At 38.6% G+C, this 19,989-nt stretch overlaps 1 protein-coding gene across 1 annotated transcript in view; it reads left to right on the top strand.

The window, feature by feature from the left end:
* LOC124721600 (protein PTCD3 homolog, mitochondrial) overlaps nt 1–14,231 on the top strand; it is a 44,474-nt gene extending 30,243 nt beyond the window's left edge. Inside the window, 9 exon segments of the mRNA XM_047246689.1 lie at nt 9,087–9,228; nt 9,330–9,561; nt 11,501–11,702; nt 11,793–12,012; nt 12,170–12,278; nt 13,459–13,691; nt 13,779–13,881; nt 13,883–13,969; nt 14,052–14,231. Of these exon segments, the coding sequence (XP_047102645.1) occupies nt 9,087–9,228; nt 9,330–9,561; nt 11,501–11,702; nt 11,793–12,012; nt 12,170–12,278; nt 13,459–13,691; nt 13,779–13,881; nt 13,883–13,969; nt 14,052–14,219 (1,496 nt within the window). The 3' untranslated portion in view covers nt 14,220–14,231.
* Nucleotides 14,232–19,989: the final 5,758 nt, after the last annotated feature.

Below are 19,989 nucleotides of genomic sequence, written 5' to 3'. Positions count from 1 at the left end.
TTGAAGAGCCATTTCAAGTATAGATTGTGCACACGGTGGCAGCTTATGACAGGAAGGATTACCAGCAGCTATAGTGAAAGGCAGAACACTGAAGACCTATCTTGTCGCGGTATAATACCAGCTAACAGATTGCTGGGATCTGAGAAAAATGCAACAGAGTGCCACACTGCTGCTTTCGAGAGGCGACCCGGAGTTCTGTATCAAACCAGACAGTATGTCATCTCCACATGATCAGTGTGGTCTCTAAGCACACATTACAAACAGGAGGGAAAAAACTGGTGAGCAAAGAAAGTGGAACCTGTGTCACCAACATTGGATTCCCTTCACCAGTGAGTGGAGGATTTGTCTGATGCCTGATAATTGTCTTTTAAGAATGTACAGAGGCCAGGTGCCAGTACATGTCTCAAGTATACATGGAGATGAGTCAGTGTTTTGGGATAGCATCATATACAGATGTAGGACACTTCTTATCACTGTTGAGAGTATTTTAAGAGCTGTGTGGTATTGGGCAGCCCTACAGTCAACGTTTCATTGATGGGTTCATCTCTCAAGACAATAATGTGTGAGGACACTGTGCCCACCACATGAACACTTTCCTCCAGGAGGTAGAAATCAACTTGAATGGATTAGCCTACACTATCTGCTAACATATATTTGATGGCAACCAGTTACAGACAGTTGCCACAGAACACAAAATTCCTTTCTGATCCCTATACACTGATGCATAGACAACATGGAGATAGTTTTTACTTCTAATATTGTAGTCGTGAATTTCAGCGTACATCCTGAATTCTCTGTTACTATTTACCGCAAATACTGTTAGGCAGTATATGTGTTAGCATTTGAGTGTAATAATCACTAGGTCTCTGAAGAGGGTTCTGCAAATAGTATTCTTACAGCACACTTCTGTAGAATAAGTGCTTTCTTATGTTCTACATTGCTTAAAAGTTTAGGTCACAGAACAATATTGAGTAAAAGTATGCCTGCAATTCTGTCTGCAGGTCTACAGAATGAGAGGGATATGTAAGTAAAAACTGACAGAGCTAAGAATTTTGATTAAGTTTGTCATATGGTGGTGCTATCTCAGTTTTTTATCCATCTGAGTGTCTTGTAATTTCACACATGTAGTGTGTGTTAATTTCTCTCTGCTACTTATAGCTGCAAGTCATTTTTATTTGTTTGTAGCTGCGTAATGTGAGTTAGATAGGGGTTAAGGTGTTCGCGTTGAATCAGTTATAAGCATGTTGCACTATTTTCCTGGCTATGTCTGTATGAATGTGTTTGGTCCCTTTGACGTTATACTAGTATAATCAGTAAAAAATCGTCATTTTTAAATAGTCTTCTAGCATATAGTAAAACAGTTATCTAGGTCAAATAACAGGTATGAGGCAAGTGCTAAACTTTGATGGACACCATATGTACAAGGTCTGTTCAGAAAATTCCGGGACTTTGTCCGCAAAATTTTTCTACGCTTATCTTATCTATTATGCATGGTCTCCTTCGAAATACTCTCTTCCACAGTTGATGCCAGGCTTGCCACAAGTTCAGGAAATCAGGTAATTTCATATGTGTCAGGGGAATATCAGGGAAATTTGAAAAAAACAAAAAACACTGGAAAAATCTCGTTTTTGTCTCATAGGAGGGAATGATTTGTCTACTGAGGTGTCATGCATCGTCGCTGGCTGGATGCAGCTGAGTACGTGAGCCACTTATCTACTCCCTCATTCTTACTGCTTCTTCTCTTTCTACCATTCCCCTCAGCTTGCAGTCAGTGCTGCCACCACTTCTTGCTGCTAACCTGGTAGCTGTTGATGATAAACAGGGAGGTGTGAGAAATGGTTTGTCTGGATCTGATTCTTAGAGACTGTTGATGCAGTGGCCGGAGACAGCTGTCATGTGTGCAAGAGTTGTGTCTGAATGATTGTGTGAATGTGCGTGGGCTCTCATTTTCTGACCAAGGCTATGGCCAAAAATTTAGTTGTGAGAATGTAATTGTCTTTTCTATGTGCCTGTCTGCAGGTCAGTGATCATCTTTAAGGTGAGTTGCTACCTATCCTCATTAGTATTAACTTTCAGAGTATTCAAGCAAGTCATCTGTTGCATGGATTCATCACCATGGCCTCAGTGGGCTTCTATGATGGGCAAAAACCACAGGCCATTTCTATGGGTATCTCTAAGGGATCGAGCCTGCCAATCTAAAACCCATCATTTCCCACTACTGTGTAGGCCCAGCCCATTGGACCTAGTCTCACCAATCTGTCTGCATGCCAGATCTGTTTGTGTGTGGCGTAATGCAGCAGATTTTCGTGGTTTATCCACGGACTCAGGACAGCGGTGCTCCTTGGCAGGCCAGAGACCACTGATAATGGATTTCAGGAATTGCAACTGTCTCACAGCAAAAAAATTGTACAGTGCAGCATTTTATAGACATTTATTGCAGTACATTTTGGCTCTTGGAAAGTAGTTTGTATATTAGAAAGTATGGATGATAAGAGGAAGAAAATTATGGCAGTCACTGGCAGTTTGTACACTATGTACTCATATATTTCATGAAAGAAGAACAATACAATACCTGTAGCACTATAGACATAACACAGTGGGTAGTAACTGACAGTAACAAATGTAATAGACCCAACATTTTATTGGTAGTCACCTACTGTGTTGGTTTACACAACTCTTCCCTTCCACATTTGGCTCATGGGTGCCTTCCCCTTACAGTGCTGAGACAGTATAGTTATCCCCGTCCTTAAGCCTGGGAAGAACCCAACATCTCTCAACAGCTACCACCCAATTAGCCTGATGAATGTACTTTGTAAACTGCGTAGATGGTCAGTTTCCTATTATGTTGGGTACTCGAATCTCGGGGCTTTATCAGTGTGGCTTCTGGGAAGGACGATCTCCAACTCACCATTTACTCAGATTGGAAACTGCAATCTGACAGGCTTTTACTAACTGTCGGCACATTGTCAGTTTTCTTTGACCTACATAAGGCTTTTGACATGTCTTGGTGTCATCGCATTTTAGTTACCTTCCATGACTGGGGAGCTCGTGGTCCCCTTCAGATTTTTATTTCCGAATTTTTATCCCACCAGCTTTTCCAGGTTCAGTTGACACTTCACACCACAGATTCAGGAGAACGGTATCCCACAGGGTTTTGTATTAAGTGTCACACTCTTCCTCATAGCCATCAATGGGCTTATAACCTCTGTTGGCCCTCAGGTTACCCCTGCGTTGTATGTCGACGATTCTTGCATCTGGTGCAGCTCCCACTCGGTAGCGTCTGCTGAGTGCAGGCTCCAAGGCACCATCCGACGGACCTGTGCATGGACTGTCTCCCGTGGCTTCCAGTTTGCTCCCTCCAAAACGCAGGTTTTGCATTTTTGTCATCAATTCATAGAACACTCTGATCCAGAACTTTATTTAGGTGACCAGCTCCTAGATGTTGCAGCACAGTCCCATTTCATTGGCTTTTTTTAAAATGAGAAGCTGATGTGGCTGGCCCATATCCCCCCCCCCCCCCCGAGGACTACATGCTTGCGGAAACCAAGTGCTCTCCTCCTCCTGGCCCATACATCTTGGGGTGCAGACCATGCTACTCTTCTCCATCTTCACTGTGTTCTTGTTTTGTCCAGACTAGATTATGGAAGTCAGGTTTATGGCTCAGCAGCTCCTTCCATTCTGAAAATACTTGATCCTGTTCACCATTGCAGGGTGCGTATGGCTAATGATGCCTTTCGCACTAGTCCTGTTGCTAGTCCCCTCACAGAAACGGAGATTCCCGCTCTACAAAGCCAACTCCAGGTTTCTTGCACAATCGCAGTTCGCAGATTCCCTTACCATCCCGTGTACTCTGTCTTCTTTGCAAGTGCGGGACGTCTCCCTCCCGATCACCACCCGTTGGTGGGATTGCTGATTGGAATGCATCTCACTTCCCTCTGTCAGAATCTCCATCTCTGTTCACTGAAATGCGCCCCATGTATTCCCCCTGTGGAACAGTTCTGAAGCGAATGCCATGAAGTGGTTCCTTCATCTTCAGAATCAAATCAGAGTCACAAGGGCTTAAGTCCGGTGAGTATGGTGGATAGTACAGTACTTCCCAGTCCAATCGACTGAACAGAGCAGCCACAACTTGCGCTGTATGCGCCCGAGCATTGTCATGCAAAATGATGAGAGGGTTGCACAGAAAGTGTCGCCACTTCTTTCGCAAAGCTGGTCGCAGGTGATGCTCCAAAAACGAACAGTAATACTGTGCATTGACGGTCTGCTGTGGAGGAATGTAATGTGTTAGGATAACATCATCTCAGTCATACACGAGAATCACCGTAACTTTCACTATACTGGGGCTCTGACATACTTTCGACTTTTGCAGCAACCCATAATGACACCATGCATTGGATTGGTGTTTCAGTTGTGGCCTGTGTCACATCCAGTGTTAACGATATGGCGTAAGAAAGCCTCTCCTTCATGCTCATAGCGCTCCAAGTTTGTCTGAGCAGCGTCATAATGCATCCATTTCTGCATTTCCTTCAAGTAATGTGGAACCCATCGTGATTCAATTTTATGCATGCCCAGGCATTCCTTCAGGATGCGTAGCACAGTCGTATGCACTAATCCGGCTTCGTGGACAAGCTCACGAATCGTATGGCATCAATCACTGTCCACTAACGCGGCAACAGCATGCACTACTTCTTCAGAGACACTAGGGTGACCTGCCCGATGCATGTCTGCCATAGTTTGGCGACCTTCGTTGAAGGCTTTTACCCAACATGCCACTGTTCTGTACAGCAATGCCGATTCCCCACATCCCTCTTGAAGACCTTGATGACACTGTCATTCTGTACGACCTCTGGCACATTCAATCTTCGTCCAACTCCGTTGTTCCTGTTTCGAGAACATAGTGACACCGTTACGTTAGACCGCTCGCTCACAAGTGACTGTGTTTCCCTTGATTGTGCGCATGCTGGTGACATGGGACGGGTGAGTCCATTTGCTCGGAGGTAAGGTAGGTATGTCAACAACGTGTGCTATCAGTGACAATAGCAGATTCCATTGCATAATGTCTCCATTGCAGTGTTGCCACTAAGCTCCAACCTACGTATTTTATGATGGAGTAAAATGTGATGAATATCTCGATCATTCGTTACTTCAGGTCAAAACTCATTACTAAAAAACTTAAATCATCCTGTACCCATATTTCTATTGCAATTAGATACAGATGTTACATGGGCACATATTAATAGTTTTTACTTCCTTATTTATACTTGTCGTGCCATCCTTTAAACATGCTTTATTACTTGTTTAAACTATGGTTTTGTAGCCCAACAAGTAATACTCAAACTTCTGAAACTGTCATACCATGGTTAAAGCTTCTAATTTTGAAAGACTGTAGTTGTTTTAATGTGTGGATAAGGACCTACTTGCCAAAGCAATAGACATGTGATCAACTTCCACATTAATTAGAATTTCAGTTGCTGAGCCATACTTACAGACACTAGCTGGCATACAAAATGGTAAGTCAAAATTTGGGCAACATGAAACCTTACTGTTGGACACTTCCTTCTTTAATCTTTTGAAAGTATCTTCACACTCCTTAGACCATGCCCACAATTCATTTTATTTTCAATAATTTTCCAAAACATCTAGCACTAAATAACTGTAAAATAAATTTTTTTACCATGTACAAACTACACCAGCATTGTTTTTGTCTGTTTCCCATTAGTAGGAAGAGCAAAATCTTTCTTGTTTTTAATTTCCCCATGTTAGGTAGTATCCACCTTTCACTGATTATATGAATCAAAAATTGTAGTGCTCTTTCTAAAAACTCAAGCTTAGATAATTCATACCATCCGTTTCCAGAGCATTTAGAACCTTGTGTACTAACTGTGTGTTAACACTTTTAGCTAGCTATTAAAATTTCATCCACATGTACAATTACTTCATTAGCCATTACATGTCATTATGAGTCGAGCTTTGCAGGCCATTTCTCTAAAATGCTTCTCTCACTGATCAATCATCAGTGCAAATCTCATGTCTGTATTTGAATAAAATTTAACAAAAGGAATTAAGGGGTGTGTTTGTTTAGCTATTTACATATTCACTTTGTAACATTCAATATATTATTGCGTATGTTAAATGGTTTGTTTCATATAAAAAAATTGCATGTAATTCTGCAGTGTCAAAAACATCTGGTGGATACACCTGCTGAATGTCACATTTCCTGTCCGACCTATTTCCATTTTCAGAGACAATGTCCTATGGGGACCATGTATCACTGATTTTGAGGAGTCCAAGAACTTCATGTTATTCCATGCAAAACATAATAATTAGTTCAGTGTATGAGGGAAAGGGACTAAGCTTGGCCCCATGAAAACTTTGTCTTACCTCCTCCTTGTTATCTGATCTGTTGCTTGTCTCACTATAATTCCAATCAAATTTTGTACATTGATTATCATTAAATACAAGTACAGATAGCTGTGACCAATTGCTAGTGAAATACTACTATATTTTTATGTACCTACGTTTCTAGCATTTGTAGACTTAGAGAAAGCTTTTGACAATGTTGACTGGAATACTCTCTTTCAAATTCTAAAGGTGGCAGGGGTAAAATACAGGGATCGAAAGGCTATTTAAAATTTGTACAGAAACCAGATGGCAGTTATAAGAGTCGAGGGACATGAAAGAGAAGCAGTGGTTGGGAAGGGAGTAAGACAGGGTTGTAGCCTCTCCCCGATGTTATTCAATCTGTATATTGAGCAAGCAGTAAAGGAAACAAAAGAAATATTCGGAGTAGGTATTAAAATCCATGGAGAAGAAATAAAAACTTTGAGGTTCGCCGATGACATTGTAATTCTGTCAGAGACACCAAAGGACTTGGAAGAGCAGTTGAACAGAATGGATGGTGTCTTGAAGGGAGGATATAAGACGAACATCAACAAAAGCAAAATGAGGATAATGGAATGTAGTCGAATTAAGTCAGGTGATGTTGAGGGTATTAGGTTAGGGAATGAGACACTTAAAGTAGTAAAGGAGTTTTGCTATTTGGGGAGCAAAATAACTGATGATGGTCGAAGTAGAGAGGATATAAAATGTAGACTGGCAATGGCAAGGAAAGCGTTTCTGAAGAAGAGAAATTTGTTAACAACAAGTATAAATTTAAGTGTCAGGAAGTCATTTCTGAAAGTATTTGTATGGAGTGTAGCCATGTATGGAAGTGAAACATGGACGGTAAATAGTTTGGACAAGAAGAGAATAGAAGCTTTCGAAATGTGGTGCTACAGAAGAATGCTGAAGATTAGATGGGTAGATCACATAACTAATGAGGGAGTATTGAATAGGATTGGGGAGAAGAGAAGTTTGTGGCACAACTTGACCAGAAGAAGGGATCGGTTGGTAGGACATGTTCTGAGGCATCAAGGGATCACCAATTTAGTATTGGAGGGCAGCGTGGAGGGTAAAAATCGTAGAGGGAGACCAAGAGATGAATACACCAAGCAGATTCAGAAGGATGTAGGTTGCAGTAGGTATTGGGAGATGAAGAAGCTTGCACAGGATAGAGTAGCATGGAGAGCTGCATCAAACCAGTCTCAGGACTGAAGACCACAACAACAACAACTAATTTTTTAACCTTTTCGAGCTCATCTTCAGGTCAGGCATATGGAAGGTGACTTTCATCCCTATAGCATAATCTCTCATCTTTCAGCTATGCCTTATTGAAAAATTTTTGTATTTCATCCCGCTGAATCAGAAATGTTAGACACTTCCCACATCGCTGTTTCGTTAACTTTATTTCTGCCTCATGCATAGGCATACGAGTAGTTATTAAACTTATATTTAGTCTTCCCATGCAAGCTGTGAGATATTCCATCCACACCATCTCACTGTTACCATTCAAGAGAACCCTGCTGCCATTTGTAGTGTTTACTTTTGTAATCTACCTCCTCCTTCCTACTTCCATCTATAGTCCACATTACACAGTGTCTTTTATGAAGATTTGAGAGGAGCAAAGTTTAAAATAAACTTTCTAGTTTACTGAGCTTGTCGTGTTGAGATGGCTCCTGTTCTTCTTGGGTAGGGGTCTGAGTTTTTAAGTTATTATACAAAAATCTCACATTTTAGGGTCTCATAGTTGGATTGAGCTAATAAATTTGAAGATTGTTGTTGCAGAATTTTTGTTTTTACACAAATATATTTTCTCAGATTTTATTATATCATACAGCCTTTTGATTTCTCACATTAACAAAGCTGAAATTACATTGGTCGCACAAAAATACGTCCAGTCACATCAGAGGCATGCTTACAACTCCCACACTCTGTGGAAACAACAATATTCCAAAGGGTTTACAATTTTTCTTAACAAACGAATTCCTACTTGTTTCTGTTACCTTATTAATTTCAATTATTGCTTCATAAATGAATCCAGAAATAAACACAGTGAACAGTACGGGATTGCATAATTAATAATAGAAGCTTTAAGTCTGCCTTAAAAAAAAAAAAAAAAAATATATATATATATATAAAAAACTGTACATTCAGAACTAGTACTTAACGATTACAACATTGAAACTAAAATATTGTATAAAATAATTTCTTTTAATAAAGTTTAGCCAGAAATATAACGCACTGTGTATAAAATTATATGAAAGTTTTCAGAAAAGCAACTGAGATAATATTGATGTGTCCAAAATTTGAAAAATAATACTTGTATCAACAACTACTGTTGAGGATATTAATGCTAGAGGAGGATGTCTCGTTACTCTCTTCAAGTACTGAATGGAGACTAGTTTCTTCTTCTTGTTAATATTATGAATAGTCTATAAAGAAATTCCTCGTAATGCAAACACAAGTATTATATCAGCCATTTGAAGCTTGTTCAAAATGTCACAGTTAAGTATACTGCAGCTCCAGGTAAACAATCAATTATGTACTGCACCAAGTGTAACACAGAAAGATAGCTACAAACCTGTTCAGAAAATAATGAGAAAGCTAAAACAGCTGAGTATATCTCGAACAGATTTTATCTGGCTCTGACTTCACAGCCACCTTCAAGGTAATGTTTCATTTGACTGTTTTATTATTTTTTGTTCTAGATGTTCCTGCCAGCATAAAACAAGCTTTTTTGGAGTTAATCTGCTTTTTTAATTGTGAAGAAGCTCACGCAGAAGATCTGATTGAGGAACACTGGTTTCGACAAGGTCCCCGAGGTTACGCAAGATTAAGAAAAACTTGGAAGTAAGAATACTGAAGCACAATTCAAGTTAAAAGATAACTAAATTGCTCATACATTGTATAAATAAACATAATCATTGAATCACAATATTTTTTCATTTCAGAGATAATGGTCTTGCTGAAAAAATCTTCACCTCTTTGAAATCGCCAGATGCCTCTGCATACTGTGCTCTTATCCAGGGAATGACCCGATTTTATCAGGTAGAGAGGGCTTGGCAATTGTATCAAGAAATGCTTCAGAAAGGCATGCCACTTACAGTTGAAGCATACAATTCTCTCATCCGCGTATCTAATTTTCTCCGAGAAAGTAATGAATTGCGATGGAAGCTGATTGAAGTAAGTTTCTGAAATCCATGTTAACATCTCATATTTGTTTAGTGATAGTGTATATGGGCTGCCAGAAACTGCTGAGCCCTGTACCAGCTTTTTAATAGGTTCATCTTTTGATAGATTTTGCTCCATAGGCTTAAGTGCATTGTAACGGAACATGTTAAAAGCTTTACTTTAATGAAGTATGTGATACCCTCCAAATTCAACCAGTTTAACGAGTATTTATGATTATAGAAGAGTTATGGTGTATGTTAACAATGATTGCACAACATGTCTCCATAAACAGTCAACCCATTAAATTATACTGAGTAACTGACCCGCACAAAAGTTAATATCACTTGATCACTGATACAGCAAATGTCATCATGTAAAAACACTAAGTTTATCTTAAATAATTAGTATGAAGTACGAAAAATAGTAGCCAACTTAGGTATTTTGGATCCCCTTAAATAAAAATCACCCAGTGAAACCTATTCGTTCACTAGGAGCGTTTTCACTCAGTATTCACGTAATCAATCCTATTTTAGACGAAAACCAATGTAATTCTTAATAATTCATGTTAATTACTTATTTATGCAAATTAGAGAAGTCAATTGACAAACTTCTAAAAAACGGCCTTTTTGTAACAAAGAATTATTCTGTCAAGTCTACAAATCTGTCTGTCATTTTAATAACATGTTAAATTATGTCACTCGATGCAAATTAATAACTTTTCTGCACAAATTATGATAACAGATGTACATGTGACTTGTAAACTATATCTCTTTTTAGTAGTTCTTTGACAATGTTATAAATACAAGCAGCAAGAACGGTCGGGAAGCAGTTGGAATGTCACTTTGGTAGAGTGTGTTTGTGTGTTATTGTTTGAGGTGGATAAACAATGCAAAGAACATGCAACGGAAATACTACTTTGTCTTGTGTCATGGTCTTTGGTGGACAGTGGAATTAAGATGGCCACCTGAGTAATAAATATTTGAGGTTTACATATTTGTTGGTTTCGCTCATTCTTTATCATCAAAAGCACATAAAAAACACGGGACCTCATGTTTTTAACCCTAGACAACCAGATTTAGAGCCAGCATGAGCATTGAGACACAGCAGCGATCCAGCAAGCAGCAGCGATTACCACAACGCATTTTAATGGCGCCAACCAAACATCAAGTGCTAACAAGCTCCGTAAACGGGAGTGAAATAGTGCGATTACAGCAATTAGCTATATCAATGACTAGGTGACCATTACAGCATGTTTATGGTGCATGTATGCTAGTGCTCAAGAATCATAATTGTCACTAGTGGCAGCAACAGGTAGTTGAATTAATCTGCACTGTTTAATTAATTATGTACATGAAAAACAATAGTGTCTTTTGTCAAGTTGAACAAAGAAACCAATGGCAATGAGTTTGTAGTGCACCAAATATGTTTGCATAATCTGCACTTAGCATACGTAATAATACACCTGAACTGTGCTTCTGCTAGGATGATTGCAGTAAATGGAATTAAAATGGCTTTCAGTGACTTTACATCAAAATAATGTGTAAAATCTTTAATAGTATTTTTAAGTTATGGGTTATGACATCATTGCGTCTTTCTAATGTCCCCCCCCCCTTCCCCCCCCCCCCCCTAAGATTTTATCTAATGTAGCATTGGCTGCTGTAGCTATGTAGTTATTGTAACTATTGCAGACAGAAGCAAGTAAATGTATGTGCATAGTCATAATCATTTTCTTCGTGTTTTGTAAGAAATGTGTTTCAAAAAGTAAACCAATTTAGCTTCACAATATTGAAAATTAAGCAGGAAAATTTAGTACTTGTTTGTTATTGTTTAATAACTAGGAATTTTCTGCTAGGTTTGTGTAGGTTTCTAAATTTTGTCTAAAATACATAGTTTCATAGTAAAGGCAAAAATGTTTATTTCATTCAGACATTAATTCACCATTAATTTTCAGGAGTTGCTGACGGCAATGTCAAAGCAGGAACTTGTGCCAAATGTTGGTACATTAAATGCCGTTCTGGAGGTTATTAGTAGTATGAGTTCCCAGAAACTCAGTAAGACATATGCTCTGCAAATACTATCAGAGTTCAGAAGGATAAACATTGAACCAAGTTTAGGATCTTATTATTATTTACTTATGATATTCTGCAAGGAAAGTAAGTGTACATATATTTATATAGATGTACATCGATTTCACTCTGAAGTGTTATGTAACTCATTGAATTGTCTCTTTTCAAACTTTTCAGGAGGTCCTGTGAGCTCCATTCTTTTAGACATAATGAACTACATAGAAAATAAAGAATATAAAGTTACACATCCCAAAGACACATTTTTCTTTGTTACTGCTATGGATGTTTGCAGAAATCATCTTCAGGATAAAGAACTAGCATACAGGTTGGATAAATTTCTGCACAGAGGAAATAATTATGATCTGATTGGAGACTCATATAAAGAGTCAATCTACTAGTAAGTACCATTATTAAAATATTACCAATGGTCAGGCGTACAATGAATAACTAATATAATAATTCATCTACTTTATAATATGTTAAGAAATAAGTCTTTTGTAAGTCTTCAGATTTTATGCTGTATTGTCTTACAGTGTGTTCTTATTTTCTTCCAGTCGGCATTTTTTTGCTCTCCTGTGTGTAAGTGAGCCTCTAGATGTCCTTATGGAATATTACAATAAACTAATTCCACATATATACATTCCAGAACCAAGTGTTATGGAGGTAAATTAATCTTTGTTGTTTTATGTCAAGATTCAAGCCAGTGTATTTTGCTAAATGACAGGGTTAGATCTGGTTCTTTAATCTACTGTTTTGAAAATGATTAATACAGCATATTTCGGCAAATATTTATATCTATAGCTATCCACAACTACTGCTATTGAACAGTGATTTCTTCTGTATAACAGTTATTGAAAAGCGCCAACTACGAAGTATGATGATGATAATAATAATAATAACAATAATAATAACCCATTTGGTGTTTTATGGTTGTAAACACACTGAGATCATAATGTCCAGAAGAAAAAAATGCTGGATTTGATTGAGTAGACACGTGCTTTTAATTATTCCCAGATATCTTGAATCTCAGTTGTAAAAATCTTGGCAACAAAAAATAATTAGTGTGGTATCACAGTCACTACATGTATTTTATATTGTTTCTGTGTCTTGTAAGTTATTGAAAGGTTGTTTTACTATACATTTTCTGTCTCATAGTTGTGCTATATTTGGATCTGACTGACTTATTTCACATTGTGGCTAACAATAAGCTTATTCATAGTGCAATAGTGGATAGTTGTTGCTTGTCTTTAGTTCTATGGAATAATTTTCTGGTACAAAAATAATATTTTCTGAAGTGAAATAAAACTTGCACTGTATAAAATTTCAATCTTCAAGCAATAACTAGGAGCCTCTTCTCAGCCAAAAAAGCAAATGAATGGGACAGTGAAGGCACATTGACATTCATGACTGAGCTTGAAGATTCAAGAGATTGGCAGATATGAAATAAAGTGTCATTCTATTGCATTGTACAATTTCACTATTGTGACACAGTTTCTGTTTTTGTGCGAAGATGAGGGCATGAAGCTGCAATTAGTGACACTAACTGGTTGATCACAACTCTTTTGGGCCGTTAAGATGACATGTAGTAATTCCACCCATATGAGCTGGCAACCTGAGCTGTATTTTAGGTAATGAAGATCTGAATGTATAAGATGAAGGTTCTTTCCAAAACTGCAAGTAACTGATTGCTAGGTAGCTGCATTATGCACTTTGGTAAACTGGAAGCAGGGGCACCAAGTTATCGTTCTTTAAATAAGTTAATTTAAAAGAAGTTATCCTCCTTGTATTTTGTAAGCTTTTTAAATATTATCTAAATGTCTTTTCCTTTTTTATGTATGTACAGGAGGTGATTAAAGCCATTGACTTAAGTGGCCAGGTTGATCATCTTCCAAGAGTGTGGTCGGATATGGTCACTTTTGATCACACTGATAGGGAGAAATTGATATCCAATCTTTTAGAGTCAATGGCCAGAAATTTACCACCAGTGGATTCACCAACTGCTCTACAGTTTGCTGATGTAGCTTGGGAAATTTTTAACAAATTTCAAGAAAAAGTTGATGTTAAATCTGCACTCAGGTAACATACAGATTTTATGAAATACTTAGGTTGAAAGTATTTTAATGTACTTGTCAAAAGGCATGTATGTTGTGTACTTCTAAACAGTTGGACTGGGCAAAATCTTGGAAGCATCATTATTCTGTTGCTGAATGGCCAAGAGATAGAAAAGGCATTTGCAGTATTGGACAAGCTTGACAAGGAACATCACAAACAAAATTGTTGGCTTGCCAGAGGTTACAGTTTTAAACCAACTTCTGGATGCTTGCATTGCAGTCAACAATAGTGAAAAAGCAGTTGTGAGTAACTTCTTTAAACATTATTCCATTTCTGATGCTTTGTAAGTTCATAAAAGTCAACTTATATGTTATGGTTTTTCAGGTCTGCATCCGCTACTGTGCTGATGCCGGTTATTCAGAAGCTGAAAATATGGGTGCTAAATTGAAAGAAAAATTGCAGTTGGATAGTACAACACTTGAAAGATTAGCCACTGTCTTAAACAGGGGAATGGCAAAAATCCTACCTAATTTATCAGAAAATAAATCATAATTTTGAAAATAATTGTATATGCTGATATAGAATATTACTGTGATTTTAAACATGTTGAATGTTCCTCACATGTAGTGCCAGACTCAGAGACTTTTGCAGACTGATTTGATGCTGATACATTTGTCATTAATACTTGTTTTCAGTTTTTTAATGCTGGTCTGCCAAATGGGAAATGACAGAAAAGTATAAATATGAATTACCTCTTACACACACACAATAATGTAGAAACCAGTGAGTTCTTTACAATGATTACTATTTACCAGATTAAAAGACGAAGTTTTTCCCCAAATTCATTAACCAAAAATACAGCACCTTGTTACGTTAGCAGCTTAACCTATTGTTGCTGAGGTCAGTGTCTGTCTGTCTAACAATGCAATATGGGGGGTGGGGGGGGTGGCATCATACATTTATTTGCAGATGAAGCTTTGGCAGTTGAGGTCATGTGCAGATTTACTTTGAAGAATTTGGGAGAGGGAATAGTGACTCCAGCTTTGCCAAGGACTAGAACTAATCTGAGGAGTTGAGCGGTGAGTGGACAACATGTGTCATCGTTTTGCCAATCATGGTAAAGTGTACTCTGTACTTTGGCTTTTTACAAATGTCTGCCACAGTTAAATGGCTATTTGCTTGAATCCATTCATAGTCAGAACTGAATTTAGTTCAAAATGGAACAAATACTCGACAATAGTACACATTTCAGCAGAATACTGTAACTCTAGATCATGGCCAGTGGCATACTTATGTGTTTTGTGCAGCAATGTTGTCAACGCTCGCTGTGATGTATGATGGGAATGAACAGGGATGCGTCAATGCTGATTCTACACAGCCAGTGAGAGAGCAGTGGACAGATGACTTGTTTGGATGCAGGAGGTGAAGGAATATTGCCACATTTTCATGTCGATATAGAAGTGAAATCCCCATGCATTTGGAGAAAACAGCTGTGTTCTCAGGTCCCACCATCAACACAACCACAGACATTGCAACATATTCAGAAGAAACAGTCAGATATCTGTGACAACCACGAATATAAATTTTATTAATGCCCATTCCACTTGCAGCAGTTTAACCTGTACTATTAGTTCCTGTTCTAACCACAACCTCAGAGATCATGACATATTTTGAAGAAACAGCCAAATATATGTGTCAGCCAAGACTGCAAATTTCAATGCTGCTCTTATATAGAAATACACTGCCTTTTTTCCCGCTTCCCATTGGCTTGGTGAAACTCATCCTATTGGCAACATGCAATTTACAGATGATGATGATGATAATGATGATGATATTAGTGGTGATGATTAAAAGTAGTGATGACTGGCTTAATAGTAAGCAACAAAAGGATGTTTATTTTTTTCTTCCTTGTGGTATCAGACTATTGACAGTTGATATAAGACATACGTTTCAAATAGGTATATTGTTAACTCTTTTAATTTATCAGTAAACAGTTTGTAATTTTGATTAGTCAGAATATGTTGAAAATGAGGTTTTCTCGAGGAATCTTAAAAAAAAGGGGGGGGGGGGGGGGGTGAGGGGGAGTTGTCTCATATCAGGGTCATCTTATAATTGTATATAAAAACAAAGATGAGGTGACTTACCGAACGAAAGCGCTGGCAGGTCGATAGACACACAAACATACACACAAAATTCAAGCTTTCGCAACAAACTGTTGCCTCATCAGGAAAGAGGGAAGGAGAGGGAAAGACGAAAGGAAGTGGGTTTTAGGGAGAGGGTAAGGAGTCATTCCAATCCCGGGAGCGGAAAGACTTACCTTAGGGGGAAAAAAGGACAGGTATACACTCGCACACACATATCCATCCACACATACAGACAATATGTCTGCTTGTGTCTGTATGTGTGGATGGATATGTGTGTGTGTGTGTGTGCGCGAGTTTATACCTGTCCTTTTTTCCCCCTAAGGTAAGTCTTTCCGCTCCCGGGATTGGAATGACTCCTTACCCTCTCCCTAAAACCCACTTCCTTTCGTCTTTCCCTCTCCTTCCCTCTTTCCTGATGAGGCAACAGTTTGTTGCGAAAGCTTGAATTTTGTGTGTATGTTTGTGTGTCTATCGACCTGCCAGCGCTTTCGTTCGGTAAGTCACCTCATCTTTGTTTTTATATATAATTTTTCCCACGTGAAATGTTTCCCTCTATTATATTGATATCATTAATTTGAATCCAACAATTACGTTTGTTAATGTCACTGTTGCATTTCGAAATCTTTCCTGTCGTCTTATTTTCCTCTTTCTGTTTTTGCCAGTAGTTTCATCTTATAATTGGGTAGATATGATAATTTTCCTATAGATCTCCCATGTAAAAAACAAAATCATTATTTTAAAAAGGTACAAAATGCAATTGTTCACTTGTAACTGATTACTGTGTATGAATAGTCATGTGTAATAGCTCAGGAGGGGGGGGGGGGGGGGGGGGAGAGAGAGAGAGAGAGAGAGAGAGAGAGAGAGAGAGAGAGAGAGAGAGAGAGAGAGAGAGGAAATGTATTCTATGTTGGCAGAAAGCACTGGGCTGGATAGTAAATAATAGGAGAGAAAGGGGTGAAAGCAAGAAAGTAGGAGAGGGTGTTGCATCTGCGTAGTCATACATGATATCAATGGCAAGCCAGATATTTTTAGAATTAGTTAATTCACTACAACAAATTTAATTCAGGTAAACAAGGGACAGCTGTAGAGATTCAATGTTTGACTGTGTGAATGCTGCAAGGCGGTAGTGGGTCAAATTTATGAGGAGGTCCTGCACATAGGTAAGTACTGAATAGCAAATTTAGTGCAAAAATGAAGTGCACGCCTTGCTGCAGATTGTATCTTGACTGACTAATAACCATCAAAAGCTTCACAGGTGATATGCTCTCACTGCATGTACGTACTGAGTACAGTGATTAAGACAGTGCAAGGGATCAATGCTTCCCAATATTTTTCCCCTTAACATAATACTATTCACTTACTACTTTTTTCTTATGTGAAGATTATTTTCTTTGAATGCTACACTTCTTTTCAGTCCTCCAACTGCCTTTATTACACACTAATAAGTGACGTCAGCATTCCTATATATTTACTCTTCAGATAATATTCATCACCACTGGAGACTTCAACTGAGTCATTTGATCACAAATAACATGTTGAAGAGCTCTCCTGGAACTTTCATTAATGACTGGAACTTTTATTAAAAGAACATGTAAGATTGAAAATTAATAATAGTTTATGACATCACTCGAGGATGCTTAAGGTGTTGCACATTCCATGATCATTTTCAGAGGCTCCTTCCTGGTTCACAGACACCCTCTACCACTTGCTGTCTGTTATAATCGGGCGTTAGTCACACACAGTACCCTGCCACCGTTGTGGAGACTCTGGAAGTTACAAATTGACCAGTACCAACTTTTAAAGCTGATGACGTATAGGATCCAAGACAACAGCTAACCTGTCTGTTTTATAAAGTTGATAGCAAAGGTTTGTATCCTTATAACACTGGATTTGAATTTGGGAGGAATAGGGCTCAGATCGTTACAGGGGCAGGCCAATTTGAGTTTTATATGGTTATGGCAGCTGTGAGGATGATTCCTTTGCACAGGACTCAGCCAATTTCCTTCATCATCCCTGTTCTATCGGAGCCTGTGCTCTGTCTTTAAGTACTCCATCATGGATGGGGTGTAAAACACTATTATTTCTTCCATGACATTTGCAGAAACTAGATTTCTGTCCGAATGTATCCACTGTGTGTGGTTGCTTGTCCTGACCATGGCTTGCTCTGGTGCACTGTCAGTGATTTACTAGCTGTTCCGCCCAGCCTATTATGGCTCCCCACCTGACTTGCCATCCACGCATTTAGAAATTCTGGCTACCACTGTTGTTTCCATATACTGCATTGCCTGCATGTTGTGACAACCTCCTTCCTCTGGAGAAAAGCAGTGGACATGGCCCTTAATGGTGACAAATTTGTACTCACAGTACATCATATATTTTATATTAATTTCAACAGAAAATCCAGGCTGGAATAATGACAGTATAATGAAAAGGATAGATTGCTAGTAACCATATAAGAGAGATGTTGAGTTGCAGACAGGCACAATAAAAAAGACTGCTAAATGAGTTAGCTTTTGCCCAAAAGGCCTTTGCCTAAAGTGGACAAAACGTGCCCCCCCCCCCCCCCCCCCCCCCACACACACACACACACACATGCGCGACCACTGTGTCTGGTCGCTGAAGCCAGAGTGTGAGCAACTGCACAGTGCGTGATGGGAAGAGCAATCTGGGTGGTGGGCGAAAGGAGCATAAAGCTCTTTACCATTCACGACTTCTCCCCTGCTATCCCTCCCGTCCCTCTTGTGTGTGTGTGTGTGTGTGTGTGTGTGTGTGTGTGTGTGTTTGCTTTAGACAAAGGCCTCTTGGCCGAAAAGCTCACTTGTCAAGCAGTCTTTTTTCTCGCGCCTCTCTGTGACTCGACGTCTCCGCTGTATGGTGATTAGCAATCTGTCCTTTTGTATGAAAGAATTATAAGTTTCCTACCATGATTAAAAGTCATTTATGTGACATAGAACCACTTAAGCCATCAGTCCAAAAATTTTTGAGACTGGATTAATTAAAAAAAAAAAAAAAATAGAGGAAAGTTGGAGATGGTGATTCTAATGCTTCAGGTGCTCTACAAGTCTGTATGTCGGTTATGCCATGAAAGCATTGACCTTTTGTGTGAATTTCTGCACTTTGTTGTTTTGTAATTGGTTCATATTGATAACATCAAGTCTTGTCACCCATGATTTTTTCCAGAAAAGATTTGTCCCCATTTTGCATTTTAATCAAGTCACTGCAGATGAATGTCCGTCATTGTTTTTGTTCAGGAGTCACAGTGTGTGGGACAGACTTTGCACACGCTTTTCTTTTCGTCGAAATAATGTGGAGAATGTCTTGATTTAGATATGGTGTTCTGCTGCGATTTGTAACTCAACAACTTTGATGCACAGCTGCCGCATGTTAGCTACTTAACATTTCCTGCTCACAATTGCACAACTGGTCGAATGCACATGTGTTATTTACAGTTGTTAGTTCAAGCTGCCACTGCAGACATTGCTTATAAGCTGGGAATTAAATCAGTCTCAGAATTTTTTAGACAAATATTCTTCTTAACAATTTTCATTACTTTTTCTTTACGTCATTAAAAATGTCTCGTATAGAAGAGGATCATTTATTGTAGAATAGTCGGAAATTATCCATCATGGCTTCATAACCCTTTTTCTGAAAGGAAAATGATTTGTTTTTCAAGCTTTATGATTGTGAAATAAAATTGTGTTCTGTATCATGTCACAATGCCTTTAGTGAAAATTTGCTTTCGCTCAACTGGAATAATAATCTTTATTTTTTATCAATATCTTGATTGCAGCTTTAAACCATACATTATTCATAAATATTTCAGAGATTGTGGATGAAAGCAGTGTTCAGGCATCCTACCTTAGTTCATCTGACACATTATACAATACAGATTAAAATAAAATCCTCTTTCTTAATATAACAAATATTAAATAAAATAGTACACAGTAAATATCATCATCGTTAGCCAGTAGCACTTTTGTCTTCCACCCAGAGATTCGTGACCCTCGCCACTGTTCACCAATCACTGTCAGCTAAATGTTGACTGGCCAGAATGTGTGAATCTGAAAGTGCAGCAGCATCAGGAACTCTAGCAGAGCTGTAGGCTCCAGAGGAGCCAAACCATTCATCTCAGGGTCCTCAACTCCACCACAGCCCAAGGCAGCAGCCGACAGTGGCCA

Source organism: Schistocerca piceifrons, chromosome 1, assembly GCF_021461385.2.
Source record: "Schistocerca piceifrons isolate TAMUIC-IGC-003096 chromosome 1, iqSchPice1.1, whole genome shotgun sequence".
Classification (NCBI taxonomy): Eukaryota; Metazoa; Arthropoda; class Insecta; order Orthoptera; family Acrididae; genus Schistocerca; species Schistocerca piceifrons.
This window is presented reverse-complemented; position numbering and strand designations above follow the sequence as displayed.